This window comes from Pinus tabuliformis, chromosome 6, assembly GCF_031772625.1.
Source record: "Pinus tabuliformis cultivar Carrire ecotype Pingquan chromosome 6, CPIR1, whole genome shotgun sequence".
In the NCBI taxonomy this organism is placed as follows: domain Eukaryota; kingdom Viridiplantae; phylum Streptophyta; class Pinopsida; order Pinales; family Pinaceae; genus Pinus; species Pinus tabuliformis.
In genome coordinates, this window is record NC_142292.1 from 889,798,222 (window position 1) to 889,816,836 (window position 18,615).

The following is an 18,615-nucleotide window of genomic DNA, read 5'->3' on the forward strand; positions in this document are numbered from 1 at the left end:
TGAAACTTCATAGGAAATTGATCTAGGAAACCTCAAGGTTGACTCTTGAGGTGAAATTTTTGAATTTTCATTGATCAAATATTTCTCAAAATTTTCACAATAAATCACGATTCATGACTCATGACTCATCAATATCATTCGCATATGTTGAATATTCAAAAGTGCCCTCTAGATCAAAGTTTTCACTAGATGTGCTCCCCTCTTGAGGGATGCCCCTCAAGGTCCAACGCTTGACTCAACCACCTCTAGTGGATTAAATGACCCCAAGCCTATCTAACAGACATCATCCTCTAGGATTTACAAGGTTTATCAATCCATATAATCTTACATCACCAAATAAATTAGTTTAGGGTTTAGAAGGCTTTGCTTTACATATATGTTGAAAGCCAAAAATATACCCACATTCTCTCTATGTGAGGTATGATGCAATTGATTCAACCAGAAAACCTCCTGGAATGGGGTTATTCATTTAACTTGTAACATTGAAATATAGTTTAAATAAAGTAATGATAAATATATCCATCAAGTTTAGGAATTAACATCCAAGGTTCTCCTTCTTCTATACCTATAGAGAGCTTATTGTTTTATTATTCTAATTTTTTCTTCATTTTTTATGTTTTTTATTACATTGATGCATTAGCTTAACAGACTTAACCAAGTCATATTTTTCTAACTCATCCATGCGAAGGTGACTCAACTTCATGTAGTTGAACATGTTGGATTCGTGAAGTAATCCTCTATTAAATGGCATATGAGTTTGACATTTTCGGCTTCATGTGATATTATTCATCTAATTTATTTTAAACATAATGTTTGAAAGTTTTTTAGACAGTTTCAAAGGGGCTGAATAAAAATTTAATAACATAAAAGATACAAAATGAAAAAAAAAATCTATAACTACCAGTCTATTCATTTACGAGTCCTCTTCAAAATTGTACTCTTGGTTTTTAAATTTATTTAAACAGTAGAAAAATATTATGTGAACACATGTGTCTAAGAAATCCAATTGAAATATTAATACGACAACTTCAAAAAATAATAAAAAAAAAAATTTTGTTGAATTGAGGCTTCTGTGATCCATAATAGTTATAAGTAGAACTTCGGCGTAAATCACATATAGAAAGACCTTTATCGACGCGTTTCGAACCAACCAGTGTGGTTCATCGTCAGGACAAGTTGAAGAAACAGATCCAGCAATTGCATGTTATATAGTCTGAGCAGAGCCTCCAACGGCTAATTTTGACTTAGGGACCAGGGTCAAAAAGTCATTTTGATAATTTAAGGAAGTTAGTTATATTCGGTGACCATACCTTAAATATATATATATATATAAAATAATTTTAATTGGTATTAATAGTTAAAAAGGAATCATTTAATAATTAAAAATTATAAGTTATTTTAATTTAAATGGGATTTAGTTATATGGAAGACCTTACTTTTAATATATATAAGGTAATAGTTAGTTAGAATAACTATATATTAGAACGAGAGATTAGTAATAAGTTAAAAAAAATAAAAATAAATAAATAAATAAAAATTAATTAATTAATTAATTAAATAAATAAATAAATTTAATAAAGAACGTAGCTGGAAAAGGTTAAAGTTAGTAAATAAATAAAAATAAAATAATAAAATAAAATAAAAAATAATAATAAAAATAAATAAATAAATTTTATTATATATATATATATATGTATATATATATATATATATATATATATATATATATATATATATATATATAATAAAATTTATTTATTTATTTATTTGTTTTATTTATTTTATTTTTTATTTTTTTTGAAAAAAAAATTAATTAATTAAAAATAATAAATAATAATGATAATAATAAAAAATTAAATAAATAAGTAAGTAAAAAAAAAAAAAAAAAAACGACACAAAATAAAAAGAAGGAGAAGGACCGGAAGAAAGACCATTAAAAAACCCAGAGCAGGAAGGATAAACCCTAGGAGGAAGGAAGGCTCCAGGGGGAATAACGAAAGCTTGAAAAGGATAAAAGGGGAGGGGGGAGGAAAAGAAAGACTAGGACGAAAGGGCAGGGATCCAACAACTACTGATCTTCCAGCCGTCATCTCTATTGAGATTGTTAGGACTTCTTTCAATCTCAATAGCTTCCCTGAATTTACGATGATGGAACTGAGCAACTTTGGCAACAACCTTGGCCTCCTCTATGCAAACCTGATGTTTGGTCTTTTCCACGTGCTCTGCTAACGCTGAAGACTTGGTTCTCCCATGTCTTAGGTCAGCTGCATGCTCACTGATCCTCTGATGGATGGAGCGCCCTGTTTCCTCGAGATTCCCTCCAATCGGTGAAAGATCCCGTTGACCCGAAGGACATTAAGGGTGTCTACTTGATCCCTTGCTCTTGTGGGACCCCCTCGCCTTTTATCCTTTTCAAGCTTTCGTTATTCCCCCTGGAGCCTTCCTTCCTCCTAGGGTTTATCCTTCCTGCTCTAGGTTTTTTAATGGTCTTTCTTCCGGTCCTTATCCTTCTTTTTATTTTGTATTGTTTTCTTCTTCTTCTTTTTTTACTTATTTTTTTATTTAATTTATTATTATTATCATTATTATTTTTATTATTTATTATTTTTAATTAATTAATTAATTAATTAATTATTATTTATTATTATTATTTTTTTATTTTTTATTTACTAACTTTAACCTTTTCGAGCTACGTTTTTTATTAAATTTATTTATTTTATTAATTAATTAATTAATTTATTTTTATTTATTTATTTATTTATTTAACTTATTAGTAATCTCTCGTTCTAATATATAGTTATTATAACTAACTATTACCTTATATATATTAAAAGTAAGGTCTTCCATATAACTAAATCCCATTTAAATTAAAATAACTTATAATTTTTAATTATTAAATGATTCCTTTTTAACTATTAATACCAATTAAAATTATTTTATATATATATTTAAGGTATGGTCATCGAATATAACTAACTACCTTAAATTATCAAAATGACTTTTTGACCCTAGTCCCTAAGTCAAAATTAGCCATTGGTCAAGATAGCCATTGGAGGCTCTGCTAAGACTATATAACATGCAATTGCTGGATCTGTTTCTTCAACTTGTCCTGATGATGAACCACACTGGTTGGTTCGAAACGTGTCGACAAAGGTCTTTCTATATGTGATTTACGCCGAAGTTGTACTTATAAATATAATTTTGCATAGAAAAATAAAGTTTTAATATGCATACCCCAGTTCCCTCTATGTAGATCACACTCATATATATATTTTTTCAAAAATTACACATTTTAGACTAAGTTATGTACTTTAACACACACACCTATTAAGATGTGTGAAAATTTGCAAGGACAAGAATTTCATAATGGAAAATTGACAGATTATATGACACTAAATTTTTTTGCAAAAAAAATCATTAGGACAAAAACATAATTCTCCACAATTTGTCTTTTTATTCGAATCAAAATTCACACTGATTATATTAATTACGAGAGATTCAATTCGATGAAAGACTAAAATTTGGAAATTTCATCGTCAAATTTGACCCAAAAGTGTAACCCATCTTCATGCATTCACCCGATCCAATAGATCCGACCAAAAGATGATTTTGTTGTCATAGGGGCCATAACAATTGACGAGAGATAGATTCATCCATAGGGGAGAACTAAACCCTTCCATTAAAATTCCACCCTCACAGTCAGAGAAATAAAAATGACCAGCTGAGGGGGACCAACTCGACCATATTAGACCACCTGAATTCCCACTAGCATTAGTAGAGAAGGAATTCCAGTGTACCAACAAGTTGGATAAATATTCAACAATTCAAGCGTACATAGATAGTCTCTTGCAAGAGAATGATAGTTGGATTATGAACAAATAATAAATTCTTAGGAGCATTACTCTTAGGGGAGCCCCCCAACCCCCTCACATTCAAGGACAAGATCTTCATTAGGTAACCTTTGGAGCAAGGCATTCTGCTCTAAGGGGCCTAAAAAAGGGTTGGGAGAATGATTTCGACCTTTTAGAATAAACCATATCCTTTTTCTTTAGAACCCTTCCCCTACTTCCCATTGGAATGGAGGTTCGATTGAGCCCTTCTATAGGACTTATTTTATAAGCACAGGGTTTTAAATTATGAGAAACCACCCTTGATCCCTTAGCTTCCATAGAAGAAAGTAAATTTGGAAAAGATCCACTAGACAAAGAAGACTCAGATAAACCACCTTTAGGTTATTTTTGCTTAAGAGAATTTCATTTCATCTTTGCTTTCATCAGCTTGAAAATATGACTCTTACTGATGCATGATAATTCCTCCTTAGCCTCACCTTTATTTTCCATAATTGGGACTAAAGAGGATAATACTTGCAATATTTCCCCCTAGTATGATGATACAAAATTCTAAATTTCTCCTTCACCATTCTTCACATTAGAATTGTTTGCTTCAACACCCTTAGATCCATACCCCATATCCATAACATCATTGTCTACTAATGGATCCTTTATGCTCATCTCCAAAGCATCACTGACCCGAATCAATTCCTATAAAGGCCCACTAAATTGTCTTCATTTAGATATCCTTATTAATAACTAGGTACTACAGGGTCTTTTTGTGGCATTTTGTTTCCTTGCATAACTAGAGATGAAACCTGTACATCAACCCCCACCGTATAATTATTAATCGCTTCTAAAAAATGTAGAGGGTTAACATTAGAGATGACATTTGTGTTAGAAAGGGGAATCTTCAATGAGTCTTGAAGGCTATGCTACCATAAAACATTATCTGAGCTTCATTTGGATCAGAAATTCCAATCGCCTGAGAGATTCCAACATTCATCTATTCTAAACATTTCAACAATTCTTCAATTTCTTCAAATTCACATTCCACTCCACCTTTTATAGAGAGGAACTCCTTTAGGAGCCGTGCTTTAGGAGACTGTTAAAAGGTGAAAAATAACCTAATCTAGGGACCCAAATTTTTCCCAACCATTCTCCCAAACATTTCCTATTAAATTTCTTGTCCAAAGATCTACCAATGAGACCAACCTCAGGCAAAACCAAGGAAAAATCAACAAAAAGATCAAACCCTAGCATACATTCAAACCTTCCTTCTTGAGCCCCCAAACAACAAGTCTTCCTTCACCGATGGATTTTTTTTTAGCTACCACAACTGCATCTAGGTCCCCTTCCCTAGCCTCCTTGGGGATCAAAGTGCAACTCTACAGAAACCCTACACTACATGCTTCCTTCCCTGAAAACCAATTTACTAACTTTTTCCCTAAGGACTTGTCACTTTCAATGCAATTAGACTTAGGGATAAGCTCGTGTTTTTCTTTTGACCTACTCCCTAATTCCAATCTTCCATGTGGATCATAACCCTTGTGCCTGCCATCACTTATACCTCTTGAGAATCTTAATATACTTCTTGTCTCTTTTAAAAGGGCTTTTCACATTCCAAATTTCATCATTCTACAACCCAACCTCCCAATCGCACTTGAGATCAAGGGTCATCACATCTTCTAGAGCCATAGCAATAGAATCGTTGGTTACTTGGGGTTTTTCTCGTTACAAACCTTAGCCACTCCTCAATTGAGACGTTTGCACACTGCAGAAAATACACACACGCAAAGGGTAGATCTAGAATTGTTGAAAATCGTCACTCGAGACAATAGGTTTGAGAGATGCAACTAAGCCACGAGAAATGGTGTAGGCTTTTGAATCACCGATTGTAGGGGTGAAGCTTATTGCCACCTTCTTAAAATCCCTAGATGTTTTGCCTTCAAAGCTCATAGGGTGAGGATTTTTTTGCACAAGGAGAACACTGGTTGCTGTCTATGAATGTGTTCCCAACTGTTCCCACGACACCCATTTTTTCTCTGCCACCACCCAGCTTGACTAGAAAAAGTGATACCAGATTGAGTCAATTGAGTTTAACTTGGGTGGTTGGGTTGAATAGTTGTTATCTTCCCCACCTAGATTCAAATTCTGTAAGTTGGCATGCTTATGGTAGGAAATATAGTAACTATATTGTGCTCTTAAATGAGTCTATACTTAATAGATTTGTCTAGCACTCATGATCTTTCTTTTGCTTTCGCTCAAAAAGAAGCTCAATCTCACTTTCTTCCTTTAGAAAAACCATACTAACGACCTCTCTCCTACTTGAGGCTTAAAAAAAACTCAAGCTCACTTTCTTCCTTAACAAAGCCCAATCCGTAAAATTATTTTATATATATGTTCATTTTATTTGTATAAAATTTTAATTTGATATACAAACAATGCTTATGCTAGCCCGCTAAACTTAGGTTCTAGCCTCAATAAATCAAATGGCGTTATGATTTTCAATTTTATTTATTAATTTTTTAAATTAAAAAAAAAGAATGATATAGCTTTTGCATTAGAACTTTTTTGTTGCCCAACAAAACTTGGGCTCAATGCTTCTGCTACCCGACCAAACTTAGGCTTTAGTGTCAATAATTCAAATGAATTATGATTTTCAATTTTATTTCTTTTATATATATATATATATATATTAAAACTTATGACGTGTGATACTCATCATGAAACTTATAACTTTACTGTAACACCGTTTATAAACATACAGAACATTCTTTATAAAACAATAACGTTCGCTCTTTACATTATTTTCCGATTTCAGCCGTGCTAACCAGGATTTGGATCCACAGAAATTCACAATATGGCTCAAACAGGGAAATCGTTTAATGAGAGGAATTGTTTGGATGGTTAAAAGTGGTTGGAATTTGGGTAAAAAAATTTCAAAAAATCTTGTAGATGCAGTGTTTGAATAGTGTTTTTGATGGTGGAAATGGATTCAGCACCATCGAAAATGTCTAAAACAACTAAAATTTTGAAGTTTAAAAATTATAACTTAAATTTACAAAAATCCTTGTCAGATTTTCTCTCCTCCGCCTTATTAGACTACGACGAATCTGAATCCGTCCGTTTTCTTTTCATTCGTTGACCAAAAGCTGATAGGATGCTATGGCCTGCTTCTCCGGTTTTATAAAATAGACATCGAACATCACAATGGTCCAAACTCAGCTTGAGTGGACGAGCTGGTATCATTTCGGCGGGAAACTTTTTCACAAGCAAATATTCGATTCTCCTAAACTTTTACGTAGCTGTTTGGTCCCACTTCTCTGTATCCGTTTATAGAAACGGACGTTAAAATCCATTAACGGGATTGTCGTCGGAAAACTTTTGCAACACGAAACCAATAGTGTGTTACGTCTGACAAACTGATTGTCCCCGCTCCGTCCAGCGGTGATCGAGGCATGGAATTAAATTCAAGGTACCTTGCATTAGCGTCCCCGTGGGCCCTACCTGTACGCACTGACAAATGCACAGTGAAATGCAAAAAAACATTTTATATAGATCATATTTCTGATCACCATTTTCATCCGCCGTATCTTTGAAAATGAAGGCAAATATGTTTTATAAAATTTATTCCTACACTCAAAGCTGATGATATGCATTGGCAGCAACCTTTATTTTAATCTTAATGTTTTCGCTCACTGATGGTTACTAAATTAGTGATTATTTATTTATGTTTTATAAAATTTATGGGGACACTCAAAGGTGATATGTGTAGGCTGCCACTTTTATTTTAATTTTAATGTTTTCAATCATTGATGGCTACTAAATTTAAATTTAAATAAAAATGAGTAATGGAAAAGTAAGATTTAAAAATAAAATTATAAATATTAATATTATTTAAAAATTTAATTATTAGTAATATTGTGAGTTTTATTATAAGAAATTTTATTTAAACAAAATAATAATTTAAAAAAATAAAAACTTATTAGTTTATAAAGGTAATATTATTTTGAATATTATTTTTTATAAAATATATATTTTTTTAATACTTTAAAAGTTTTAAGATGCATTCTACATTTTCGGTTGAGGAAGATGTGTGATTCATTTTCTTGCACAACTTTGAGCTGACATGTGTCTTTTTTAAAATAAAAATGGAATAGTTTTTAAATAAAAACAATGTCAAATATTATTAAAAACAAGAAATGAATATATTTATGTGATTAGTTTTAATTAAAAATCTTGAGATATGTTCTTTATAAAATTAAAATGAAATAGTTTTTAAATAAAAAAATGTCAAATATTATTAAAAACAAAAATGAATATATTTATGTTATAAGTTTTAATTAAAAGCCTTATAAAATATCAATTATCCAACTTTCATTATGTTTATTAGGTTTGTTGTTAAAAACAAAATTGACTATATCTATTTGGTTAGTTTTAATTAAATGCATTATAAAATATCAATAATCATATTGCTCACTCAATTTGTTGATGACATTACAACATAGAAGATATTAAAAAAAAATGCTCTCTCTCAACCATAAATATTTTAATTTTAATCTTTTCACTCACTGATGGTTACTAAATTAGTGATTTTTTTATTCATTTTTATTGAGTGGAATATTTACTCAAAATTTAAATAAAGATGAGTAATCAAAAGTTAGATTTAAAAATAAAATTATAAATATTAATATTATTTAAAATTTTAATTATGTGTAATATTGTGATTTTTATTAATTATTATTTAAGAAATTTTATTTAAACAAAATAATATTTTAGAAAATTAAAAAAAAAAAATAAAAAATTATTATATAAAGCTAATATTGTTTTGAATATTATTTTCCATTATATATATATATATATATATATATATATATATATATATATATATATATTAAAAGTTATTGTTTTTTTTAAGATGCATTCTAAGATGTGAGATTCCTTTCCTGCTCAATCTTGAGTGAACATGTGTCTTTTTAAAATAAAAAAGAAATAGTTTTTAAATTAAGACAATGTCAAATATTATTAAAAACAAAAATGAATATATTTATGTGATTAGTTTTAATTAAAAAAACAAAAATGAATATATTTATGTGATTACTTTTAATTAAAAATTTTGAGTTGACATATTAATGAAATCGTTTTTAAATAAAAAACAATGTTAAAATTGAAAAAGACCCAATAATTTGAATAGAGATGATTGTTGGAATATTACTAGAAGTTGGGTCTGTGTCCTCCTCATAATTTTTTAAGTTTTTTTTTGTTTTTGTTTTTGTTTTTGTTTTGTTTTTTTTTTTTTTTTTTTTGTCTATGTAGGTATTGGCATCATTTTTATAGTATTTGTTGTTGATTTATTCTTCATTAGAGTTTATTTTCTTGATACTTCATGTTTTTTTTATGTATTTTATCATCTTATTCATTCTTAACTCCTTTTAGTATTTTTGTTATTTGTTCTAATGGGTTTGAGCCCCATATTTTATTGTTGACGCCATTTTATTTATTGATTATTTGTTCTTTGGATATATATATATATGTTTATGTTTTTATTTAATTATTTATTTTTATTTGTTTATATATATATATATATATTGACTTGTGTATATTTTTGTTTTATTTTATTTATTTTTCCATTAATTATTTTTATTTTATTTTATTTTATTTCCATTAGTTATTTTATTTATCAAATGATCTTGTCTCGACTAGGGTCTTCACTTGTTTTTATAATTTTTTACTCCCCTCTTTTAAAGTTTGGCTTTGATTATTTATTTATTTAATTTAAAAACTAGTTGTTTAATATAACAATTACTTATTAATATTTGTTTTTAATAAATTAATAAACAAATATCATAGTTTAAATATTATTTTTCAAAAATTAGCCGTTTAATATAGCCATTACATATTAATATTTTAATAAATTAATAAACTAATATCATTATTTAACTAATTTTTTTCAAGAACTAGTAGTATTTGGTTTTAATAAATTAGTTTAAATATTATTTTTCAAAAGCTAGCCGTTTAATATAGCCATTACCTATTATTATGTTTAATAAATTAATGAAATAATATCATTATTTAAATATTTTTTTCAAAAACTAGTAGTTTAATATAGTCGTTACATATTAATATTTTAATGAATTAATAAACTAATATCATTATTTAAATATTATTTTTCAATAACTAGCCATTTAATATAGTCGTTGCCTATTAATATTTTTAATAAATTAATGAAATGATATCATTATTTAAATATTTTTTTCAAAAACTAGCCGTTTAATATAGTCGTTACTTAATAATATTTTTTTAATATATTAGTAAATTAATGTTATAATTTAAACATTATTGTTCAAATATAGCCCTTACTTGGAATTATGTCTCTACATTGCTCTCTATTTAAGCCTTTGCCATGGTCTGTCTCTTCATCTAGTCTTGATGATGAACCACACTTGTTGGTTCAAAACGTGTCGGCCAAAAAATTCTCTCATGTGATTTCTACTGAAAGACTTTGTTTAATTCATTATGGATCACAGAAGCTTGAGTAAAGAAAAGTCAAATATTGTTAAAAACAAATATAAATATACCTATGTGATAAGTTTTAATTAAAAGCCTTATAAAATGTCAATTATCCAACTTTCATTATGTTCATTAGGTTTGTTGTTAAAAACAAAATTGACTATATCTATTTGGTTAGTTTTATCTAAATGCATTATAAATTATCAATAAGCATATTGCTCGCTCAATTTGTTGTTGACATTACAACCTAGAAGATATTAAAAAAAATTGCTCTCTCTCAACCATAAATATTTAGATATTAATGTGGAACAACATGATTTACATCAACTTTTAAAAGTGATTATATATATATATATATATAATTCTTATATTTTTTTAAAATATTTCAATATAGGTAAAATATCTATATTAACCAATTTATTTCAATATCAAATTCATTTTTTATTTTTTTTTGTAAATTTGTGCATAGAGTTTCATTAATCAAAAGGAGTTTACAATACCTGCCTGAAGGCGGGATTTTTACAGAGAGACCAAAACCAAACTGTAAGGAGACATCTAGGTAAATAGAGTAACAAAAACAAAAGTATCACCCAACTTGGGGCTTGTTTTCATATTTACTTTTTTTCCTTTACTTTTTGATTATTGTCACCCACCCATTTGTCGAAGGAGTAACCACGACTTCTTGAAGAATTCCCTGACAGGCTACTACTGTGTCCTTATCAGATTCATAGGAAACTAATTCACGGGCTCGCTTTACCGCTCCCAACAAAATAGTAGTTGTTATAGACATTTTTGTGCCTTACAACATTGAGCATGAAATGTCCATAATCTAAGGGATCCAAAGTCCCTAAACATGTTGTTCCTACCCCTAGAGGAACAAGGCTAACAAACCACAGCAATTCACAGAAGTTCTCCACCTGAAACTGCTCAAAAACAAGTCAATTCAGGATCATGTCAATGGCTCCACTGGCTGTCTGTGCTGAATGTCAATGGCTCCACTGGCTACCTGCGTTGAATGTCAAAGCCAACACTGGCTACCTGCGCTGAGTGAGATTGGACATGTGGCAAGTTCATTCCTCAAGGTGTCAAAACCCAGGAAGCTTCCAAAATGACACTTGCCTCAGGGAATTCGACTGGTGATGAGTAAGAGGTTCCAAATCTCCAAGTGGAAGTAAGAACCTCCAAGTGGAACCAAGAACTGACAGAGGGAGAGGACACTAGTCAGATCTCAAGCTGACTCATCCTCTCTCCAAACATCTATATATGGATCTCTCCTCCATGAGATCTGGAGGCTGGAATTTTGTTATTGCAAAGAATTGCTGTTGGTTTGAGATTGGAATCATTGGGTGCTTAATGCTTTGAAGGGGGTGAAGATAGGAATTCCATTTGCTGGGAAGGAGATGCTGGATTGGAGCCCTCTGGGTTGTATCTCTTCCTGAACCTTGTTATTCATCAATAAAGCTATCTTGGTTTCTCCTATATACTGATGTGTCTTTGATGTATGATTGCATTAGTGTATTTGGTTTATTTCTAATCCTAAACTAGTTATGAATGTGAATATCTGTCTTTGTGTAGAGTTCTTCTCTTGTCACAAATAGCTGTTCTCTTGTGATCTTGCAGGAACCCGTTGAAGCTGGACAAGCAAGAAGGCAAGTAGCTGTTCTCTTGTGATCTTGCATGAACCTGTTGAAGCTGGGCGAGTGAGAAGGCAAGTAGCTGTGAACTCCCAAAGAGAAGAGAGACCGGATCGAGGGACAAACGGAAGACACCGGTAGGCCTATTGATCTCTCTTCTTTCACATTTCATAAAGGAAGAAAACTAGAATAGCTGTCTTTGTTTGTTGCTAAGGCACTGTCACACCTTAGGTGGATAGGATCGTCCTGCATAGGCATTTTTCCCCACAACAAATTGGCGACCATACTGGGGAGATCTGTTTAGTCATTTTATTTGTGTTTCTATCATTGTTTGCTTCATAGACTCAACAGCAACAATCGAACTGCTTCTGCTACTCTCAGATGCAAAGTAGACAGTTGCTGCCTTGATCCAATCACTGGATTTGTCTATGATCTGAACAATGGACTCACAAATGATTTGATGATCCTTTGTGATAGATCTTAGTACCCCCTCAAAGCATCCCTTTGATTACACCTTGCTTGTTGCTTTGATTTGGCCTGAAACTGTAGATTAAATAGCAATCTGTGACCCAGAACCAGTGAGAAACGAGAGTTTCTCCTTCAGCGCAGATCCAGTGAAGGGATTCTGCATTTCAACGTAGGTCCCGTGAAGGCTACCTGCGTTGAATGTCAAAACCCCTGTGTTGAGGTTGCGTTGAACCAGTTTGGCCTTGTGCAGCTGGGGTTCTCTGCTCTGTTTTGCCTTGTTTTGATCTCTGATTTTTGCAGCCTGTAACAAGCATAGGTACCAGTCTGATAACTCCTTTTCTCTGCTTAAATTCCGCCTCCTTTTGTACAAAAAGACTGTGAGTGTTTTTATGTGTTTGTGGCATCATTTGCAGTTTTCCTTTGCAAGAGCGAAATAGTCATCCTGTAGCCCTTGATTCAGATCTGTTCATTGTGATCTTAGGAGAGAGTTCATTGGCTGTTTGCAGTTGATTATACATTTACTTTTGCATTTGGTTTGAGTTTGTTTCTTTTAAGTGTCGAAACAAGTGTTCATTTCGAAAATCGTTAAGTGTTGTAACCTCTCCTACCCTCTCTGATTTCGAAAAAGTAAACTTGTTTGTATTTGTCATTTAAAAGCAAATTCAAAGTTGTACAAAAAGCTTTCTTTGTAGGCATCAATACTAAGTAAGCGGAAAACAAACACCTGCATTGTGCATTTGCATCTTGATAGTTTGCATGCTTGATTTAGGAAAAGTGCATTAGAGTGTGCTGATTGCTCTTTGAGAAAAGATGGTGTCTTTCTTTTCCCTTAGTAGCTAGGATTTTCAAAGTTGAAAAGATATAAAGCTTGCTTATCATCTTTAGACTGCATTTAGGAATTGTATCATACATCTCGTGGTGATCCAGAAAGGCAAACTTCTAAAAAGATCAACTTAAAATAAATTGAATGAACTTAACAACGCTTTGCAACATAACGCACAACATAGAGGTCTAGGCTAGAGACGTGTTCCGGCGTCGTAAAGCCTGGTGACTGTCGATCTCGTTGAAGGTGGGTGATTCCTCCTGAGGGACGATAGCGCCAGTACGGATTGTGCTCCCACGTACCGTCGCGTATATATTGGGAGACCCCTATACGCATAAAACCTTTATCCTTAGGAAGCCGTGTCGGCCGCCCTACTGATCGCAATGCACTGAACACAGCATTCAGGAAGATCGACCGCCCGTACCCTAAAAAGTATTCTGCGGTTTTGCGAAAAGTTTGGCATACCCTCTACCTAGAACTCCAGAGCAGTTCCTTTTGGCCTTTTTCAGACTCTATAACGGAAAAAGTCCATCCGAGCATTTGTCACTTCGGGCTCGTTAAAACATCGAAGGAGACTAGAGTCATATTTAGCTTTTTCTCGACTCTCTAAAATTGAAAAAGCAAGTTGTGTCTAAAAGTCGTTAAAAATTTATTTTAAACGGAACAATCACCCCTTTATTCCTGCGTTGATATTTAGGTTGAAAAGATGGAGCCCACCAACCAAGGAATTCTCCTTGGTGGAAATCCTAGTCCCTTCTCCTCTTGGGGAGATGTTGGTGCACCCCACATGGCCACTTTGTCACTTCCAGGATTGACAATTGGCCTGCCATTCTGGCTCTTTTCAACCAATGTCGTTCAGAACACCACTATTCCTGAACAGTCGAGTCAACAGTTAGACCAGACCAGAGTTGCCCACCAGCCTTCGACTTCATATAATTCTTCCTCTCCTCCTTCCTCTTCGCTTAACGGAACTGGTAAAACAAAAAACCAAGTTCCTAAAGAGAAGAAGGAAAAGAAGAAGAAAGAGAAGAAGAAGAAGGAGCCAAAAGCGACTGGGGGCAAACAAGTGTCGTCTGACAAAAATCCACACACAGCACTAGCAAGGCCTAAATCGCCATGCGTCATATGCAAGGGAGACCACTTCCACAGAGATTGTCCCTGCATCCCTCGGATACTAAGGGACTGGTCTCCCCGTTTGCACAATTCGGTGGCGTCAACCTCTGATAGCCATGTTGACAGCACACCGTCAACTAGTGAAAGTGAAGCCACAGGACAGAGAGGGAAAGCCAGATTTCCCTGCAAACTGTGTGAAGGCGACCATGCCATCCACCGTTGTCCCTTCTTAGACGAGGCTAAAAGAGTTTTGGAAGATCGCCCGGTTTTACTAGTGCAACTTCCTCCTGGATATCAAAAACTCCTGCCAAGTCCTTCACTAGTTGAGAACCCGGCTGGCCCGCTCAGGTGGTCAGCCGAAGCACCTATCATTGAAGATGAACCGTCTGAATCCATACCTGATGAAAGTCAAAAGGTTGAGGCGGCAGTTGACCCGGTTTTGCCTTCAGAGGCTCTATCTTCGAATGATACCATCACAGAGGAGAATAAAGACGACACCGTCCAAGTTCTCTTCATCAACACAGACTCTGACGAACAAGGGGGCAATTTGCCCATTCCTTTATCGCAGGAAGGAACTTCGTCAGGGTCATACCCGGCCGTCTATTCGGTCCCACCACCAAGCAACCTAGTTGTCTCGTTCGACTGGAACCAACTAGGCAGACCCCGCTTGCCAGCTAGCATACCATTCAGAATTATCGTTCAAATATACAGAATGGTAATGGCTGGCACAGTTATTGATGAGGGGACATCTGTGAGTATCCTTTCCTCTATTGCTTGGAAAGCGCTTGGTTCGCCAGCGCTTTTGCCTGAAATGAGAAATCTATCAGGCTTCGATAAAGGAACCAGTCGACCTTTAGGGATCCTCCCCAATGTGCCCATAACATTGAAAGGGAAGACCGTTCAAATGAATGTGATGGTCGTTCAAGGACCCTTGGATTATAACCTACTCCTTGGACGAGACTATATATATTGCATGGGAGCCATCGTCTCATCACTCTTTAGAGTAATGTGTTTTCCGCATGAAGGAAGAATGGTCAAGCTCGTGGACCAACTTTCATTCCCTAGATCACGCATCACAAATAGTCATATACCATCCCTAAATGGTCTATTCACGCAAGAAGTGTCTCAACCCACGGTCCGTCCTCCTGATGAGCGCGAGTAATCCGGGAGGATATGACTGGAACCCAGGGGGCATGCGTCCTGGTCTGCTTCGGCAGAGAAACTTTGGGTATAGAGTAGGTTTCTGCGGGAGAATATGACTAGTCCGTACCCCGTCCGTCTACGAAGAGGGTTGTTCTAGAATAAGATTCTTTTGTCAAAGTTATGTGAGTTGACGGGCTACATCACTCACCTTTTCCTATTTCGATAGACATTGCCGAGGAAGTGTTTTGTTTGAAAGATTAACGAGACAATCTTTGGGTAACCTGAAAGAGGTAAGCCTCTCTCGTTAAAACAAATGTTTTGACAGAAAAGAAGTAGAGGTAACCTTGAAACCGTACTTTATACCTGGGGGCATGCAAACCTTTTGGAGTGCAAGCAAAGAGCGGTTATTTATCTGTTTTTTTTGGGCTAGCCGTTTCCTAACTTGCATAAAGAAAGGATGTGGAGCAAAGCTTAGTAAGATGAAGCTCCATAAAAAATAGAATCTTGATGAGACACTCTTATCATATGACTGGTATAATCGAGCAGTTTTAGCACACAGTTCATGCTCGTTAAAAAATAAACACAAGATCCGAGCAGTTTTAGCACATAGTTCATGCTCGTTAAAAAATAAACATAAGATCGAGCAAGTGTTTCAACCCGCGTTTAAGCTCGTTAAAAAATGAACTACCCGGTAAATAACCACTGTGAATGAAATATCATCAGCCATTAAAGCCTTGGTCGTGTTTGCACCGTCACCTCCACTTTTCATTTGGCCGATCGTTCACCTCCATATGATCGTTTACCCATTTTGAGGAACATCTGCGAAGAGTGATTTCACCTAGCCATCCTTGTGACACTGCCGTGATTGGAAAATTCCAACCTGTGCCTGGAATCAGCTGCTAACCCTGTTTATCACTCGTTCCTCAAAAGACGAGTCTTCTTTAAGCTCTTTTCAACTGACTCGTAAAATATGAAAAGATTGCCGAGTCCTTGGCCTTCCAGCTCGTTAAAGGGACAGGAAGTGCTATCCCTCCTCTAGATTTTAATCTTTTTGGACCTGAGGGATTATTGCACAAAAAGATCGAGCGCTTGTTTTGTTCGGCTCGTTAAAACTATCGAAAACTCATCCCTTCTGTATTGTTTTATACTTTTTCGGACCTAAGGGATTAGATGACGAAAAAGGAATTTTGGAGTTAACTTTATGTACCTTTTCAGACTCTCTAAAAATGAAAAGGACCGAGTTATCCTTGTCGTTAGACTCGTTAAAATCACTAAATAACGACAAACTTGTCTTTAGACGAGAACGAGTTTCACTATCGCTAGGCTCGTTAAAACATAGCGATGGGCTTGCCCGAAGGGCAGGTTATAGAACAAGCATATGTTATCCTTCTCAAGCTTGACAAAAATAAAGAGGTACTGGTCAGCAATGACCGAGGAAAAATTGGGAGAAACTAAAGAAAACTTTGATGGTAGCAAGTCGCTCTTGAACATGACACTTTTCCTCCGTACCACAATCGGGTTGGGTTGTTTCATTCACCGGTCACATCCATGGTCTCGCCATACCATCCATATTTGGGGTAATGCTACCGATCCATCGCATCAGTGTCGCCACATGTTCAAGAGAAGTCGTTCAGAAAAGTCAACCGTGTCCCATCCACTGCCATACATTATCCTTCATCCTTTCATGACCACCACCCTGAATCATATGTCACAGATCGTTTTCACCTCCATTAAAATCATTAGCTCCGTTCCGTGTCACTGATGTGGGATTCATTAAGGCCCTCCTTTGACGGATCGCTTCTTGTCGACATCAGCTCATTACCCAAGAAGTTGATCTAGGAACAACCCCTTCAGTACTTTGAAGCTTGCATGCCTCAATGGCAAGTTTCTCACTTCCGGCGACAGGTATACATTAATGACCTTCGACCGAAAGATTTTGCGTGGTGTTCGACACCAAGTCCTTTATTCACACCACGTGAATTGTACTGCAGTACCTTGAGGGTCATTATCATTATCGGTGATTCCTCTCGCGCTTGTTAACGATTTACCTCATTGACTGGTAATCAAGCGATGTCTTTCCATGTTCGACTTCAGAACAATTCTCACATGGATCGACTTGTACTTAGAGTGAAGATCGAACGAGTTTGAAGACCCCGGATCTAGTTTCATCCATCCGGGCTGCGATATATATTCAGGAAAGATAAAGACATTGACATGTACATCATTGCAGCAGATAATCATCTTACTCAAAGGATGATAATTTCATCAAAATTATCAATCTACCATCAGACGATTGTCTGTTCTATGTACAGAAAAATGAATTTATAAAGCTGAGCATGGGAATGCCCGCTTAAGCTAGATCATGAAAGCAGTATGAAAAATAATGTATTGTACTGTATTGTATTACAGGTCTCCTCCCAGCATTGGATGAACTTCGGATCCCCCTGATAAAGCATTTCACCCGATAAACAGCCTCATACTTTAGGGGGCAACTGTTATAGACATTTTTGTGCCTTACAGCATTGAGCATGAAATGTCCATAATCTAAGGGATCCAAAGTCCCTAAACATGTTGTTCCTACCCCTAGAGGAACAAGGCTAACAAACCACAACAATTCACAGAAGTTCTCCACCTGAAACTGCTCAAAAACAAGTCAATTCAGGATCATGTCAATGGCTCCACTGGATGTCTGCGCTGAATGTCAATGGCTCCACTGGCTACCTGCGCTGAATGTCAAAGCCAACACTGGCTACCTGCGCTGAGTGAGATTGGACATGTGGCAAGTTCATTCCTCAAGGTGTCAAAACCCAGGAAGCTTCCAAAATGACACTTGCCTCAGGGAATTCGACTGGTGATGAGTAAGAGGTTCCAAATCTCCAAGTGGAAGCAAGAACCTCCAAGTGGAACCAAGAACTGATAGAGGGAGAGGACACTAGTCAGATCTCAAGCTGACTCATCCTCTCTCCAAACATCTATATATGGATCTCTCCTCCATGAGATCTGGAGGCTGGAATTTTGTTATTGCAAAGAATTGCTGTTGGTTTGAGATTGGAATCATTGGGTGATTAATGCTTTGAAGGGGGTGAAGATA

At 34.7% G+C, this 18,615-nt stretch overlaps 1 protein-coding gene across 1 annotated transcript in view; it reads right to left on the bottom strand.

Annotated features, from left to right (window-relative positions):
* Positions 1 to 18,615, bottom strand: part of LOC149261773 (uncharacterized) — a 117,960-nt gene that overhangs the window by 16,376 nt on the left and 82,969 nt on the right. The window contains exon 3 of the mRNA XM_089370998.1: positions 14,185 to 14,188. Coding sequence (XP_089227124.1) covers positions 14,185 to 14,188 — 4 coding nt within the window. The remainder of the gene's footprint in view (positions 1 to 14,184; positions 14,189 to 18,615) is intronic.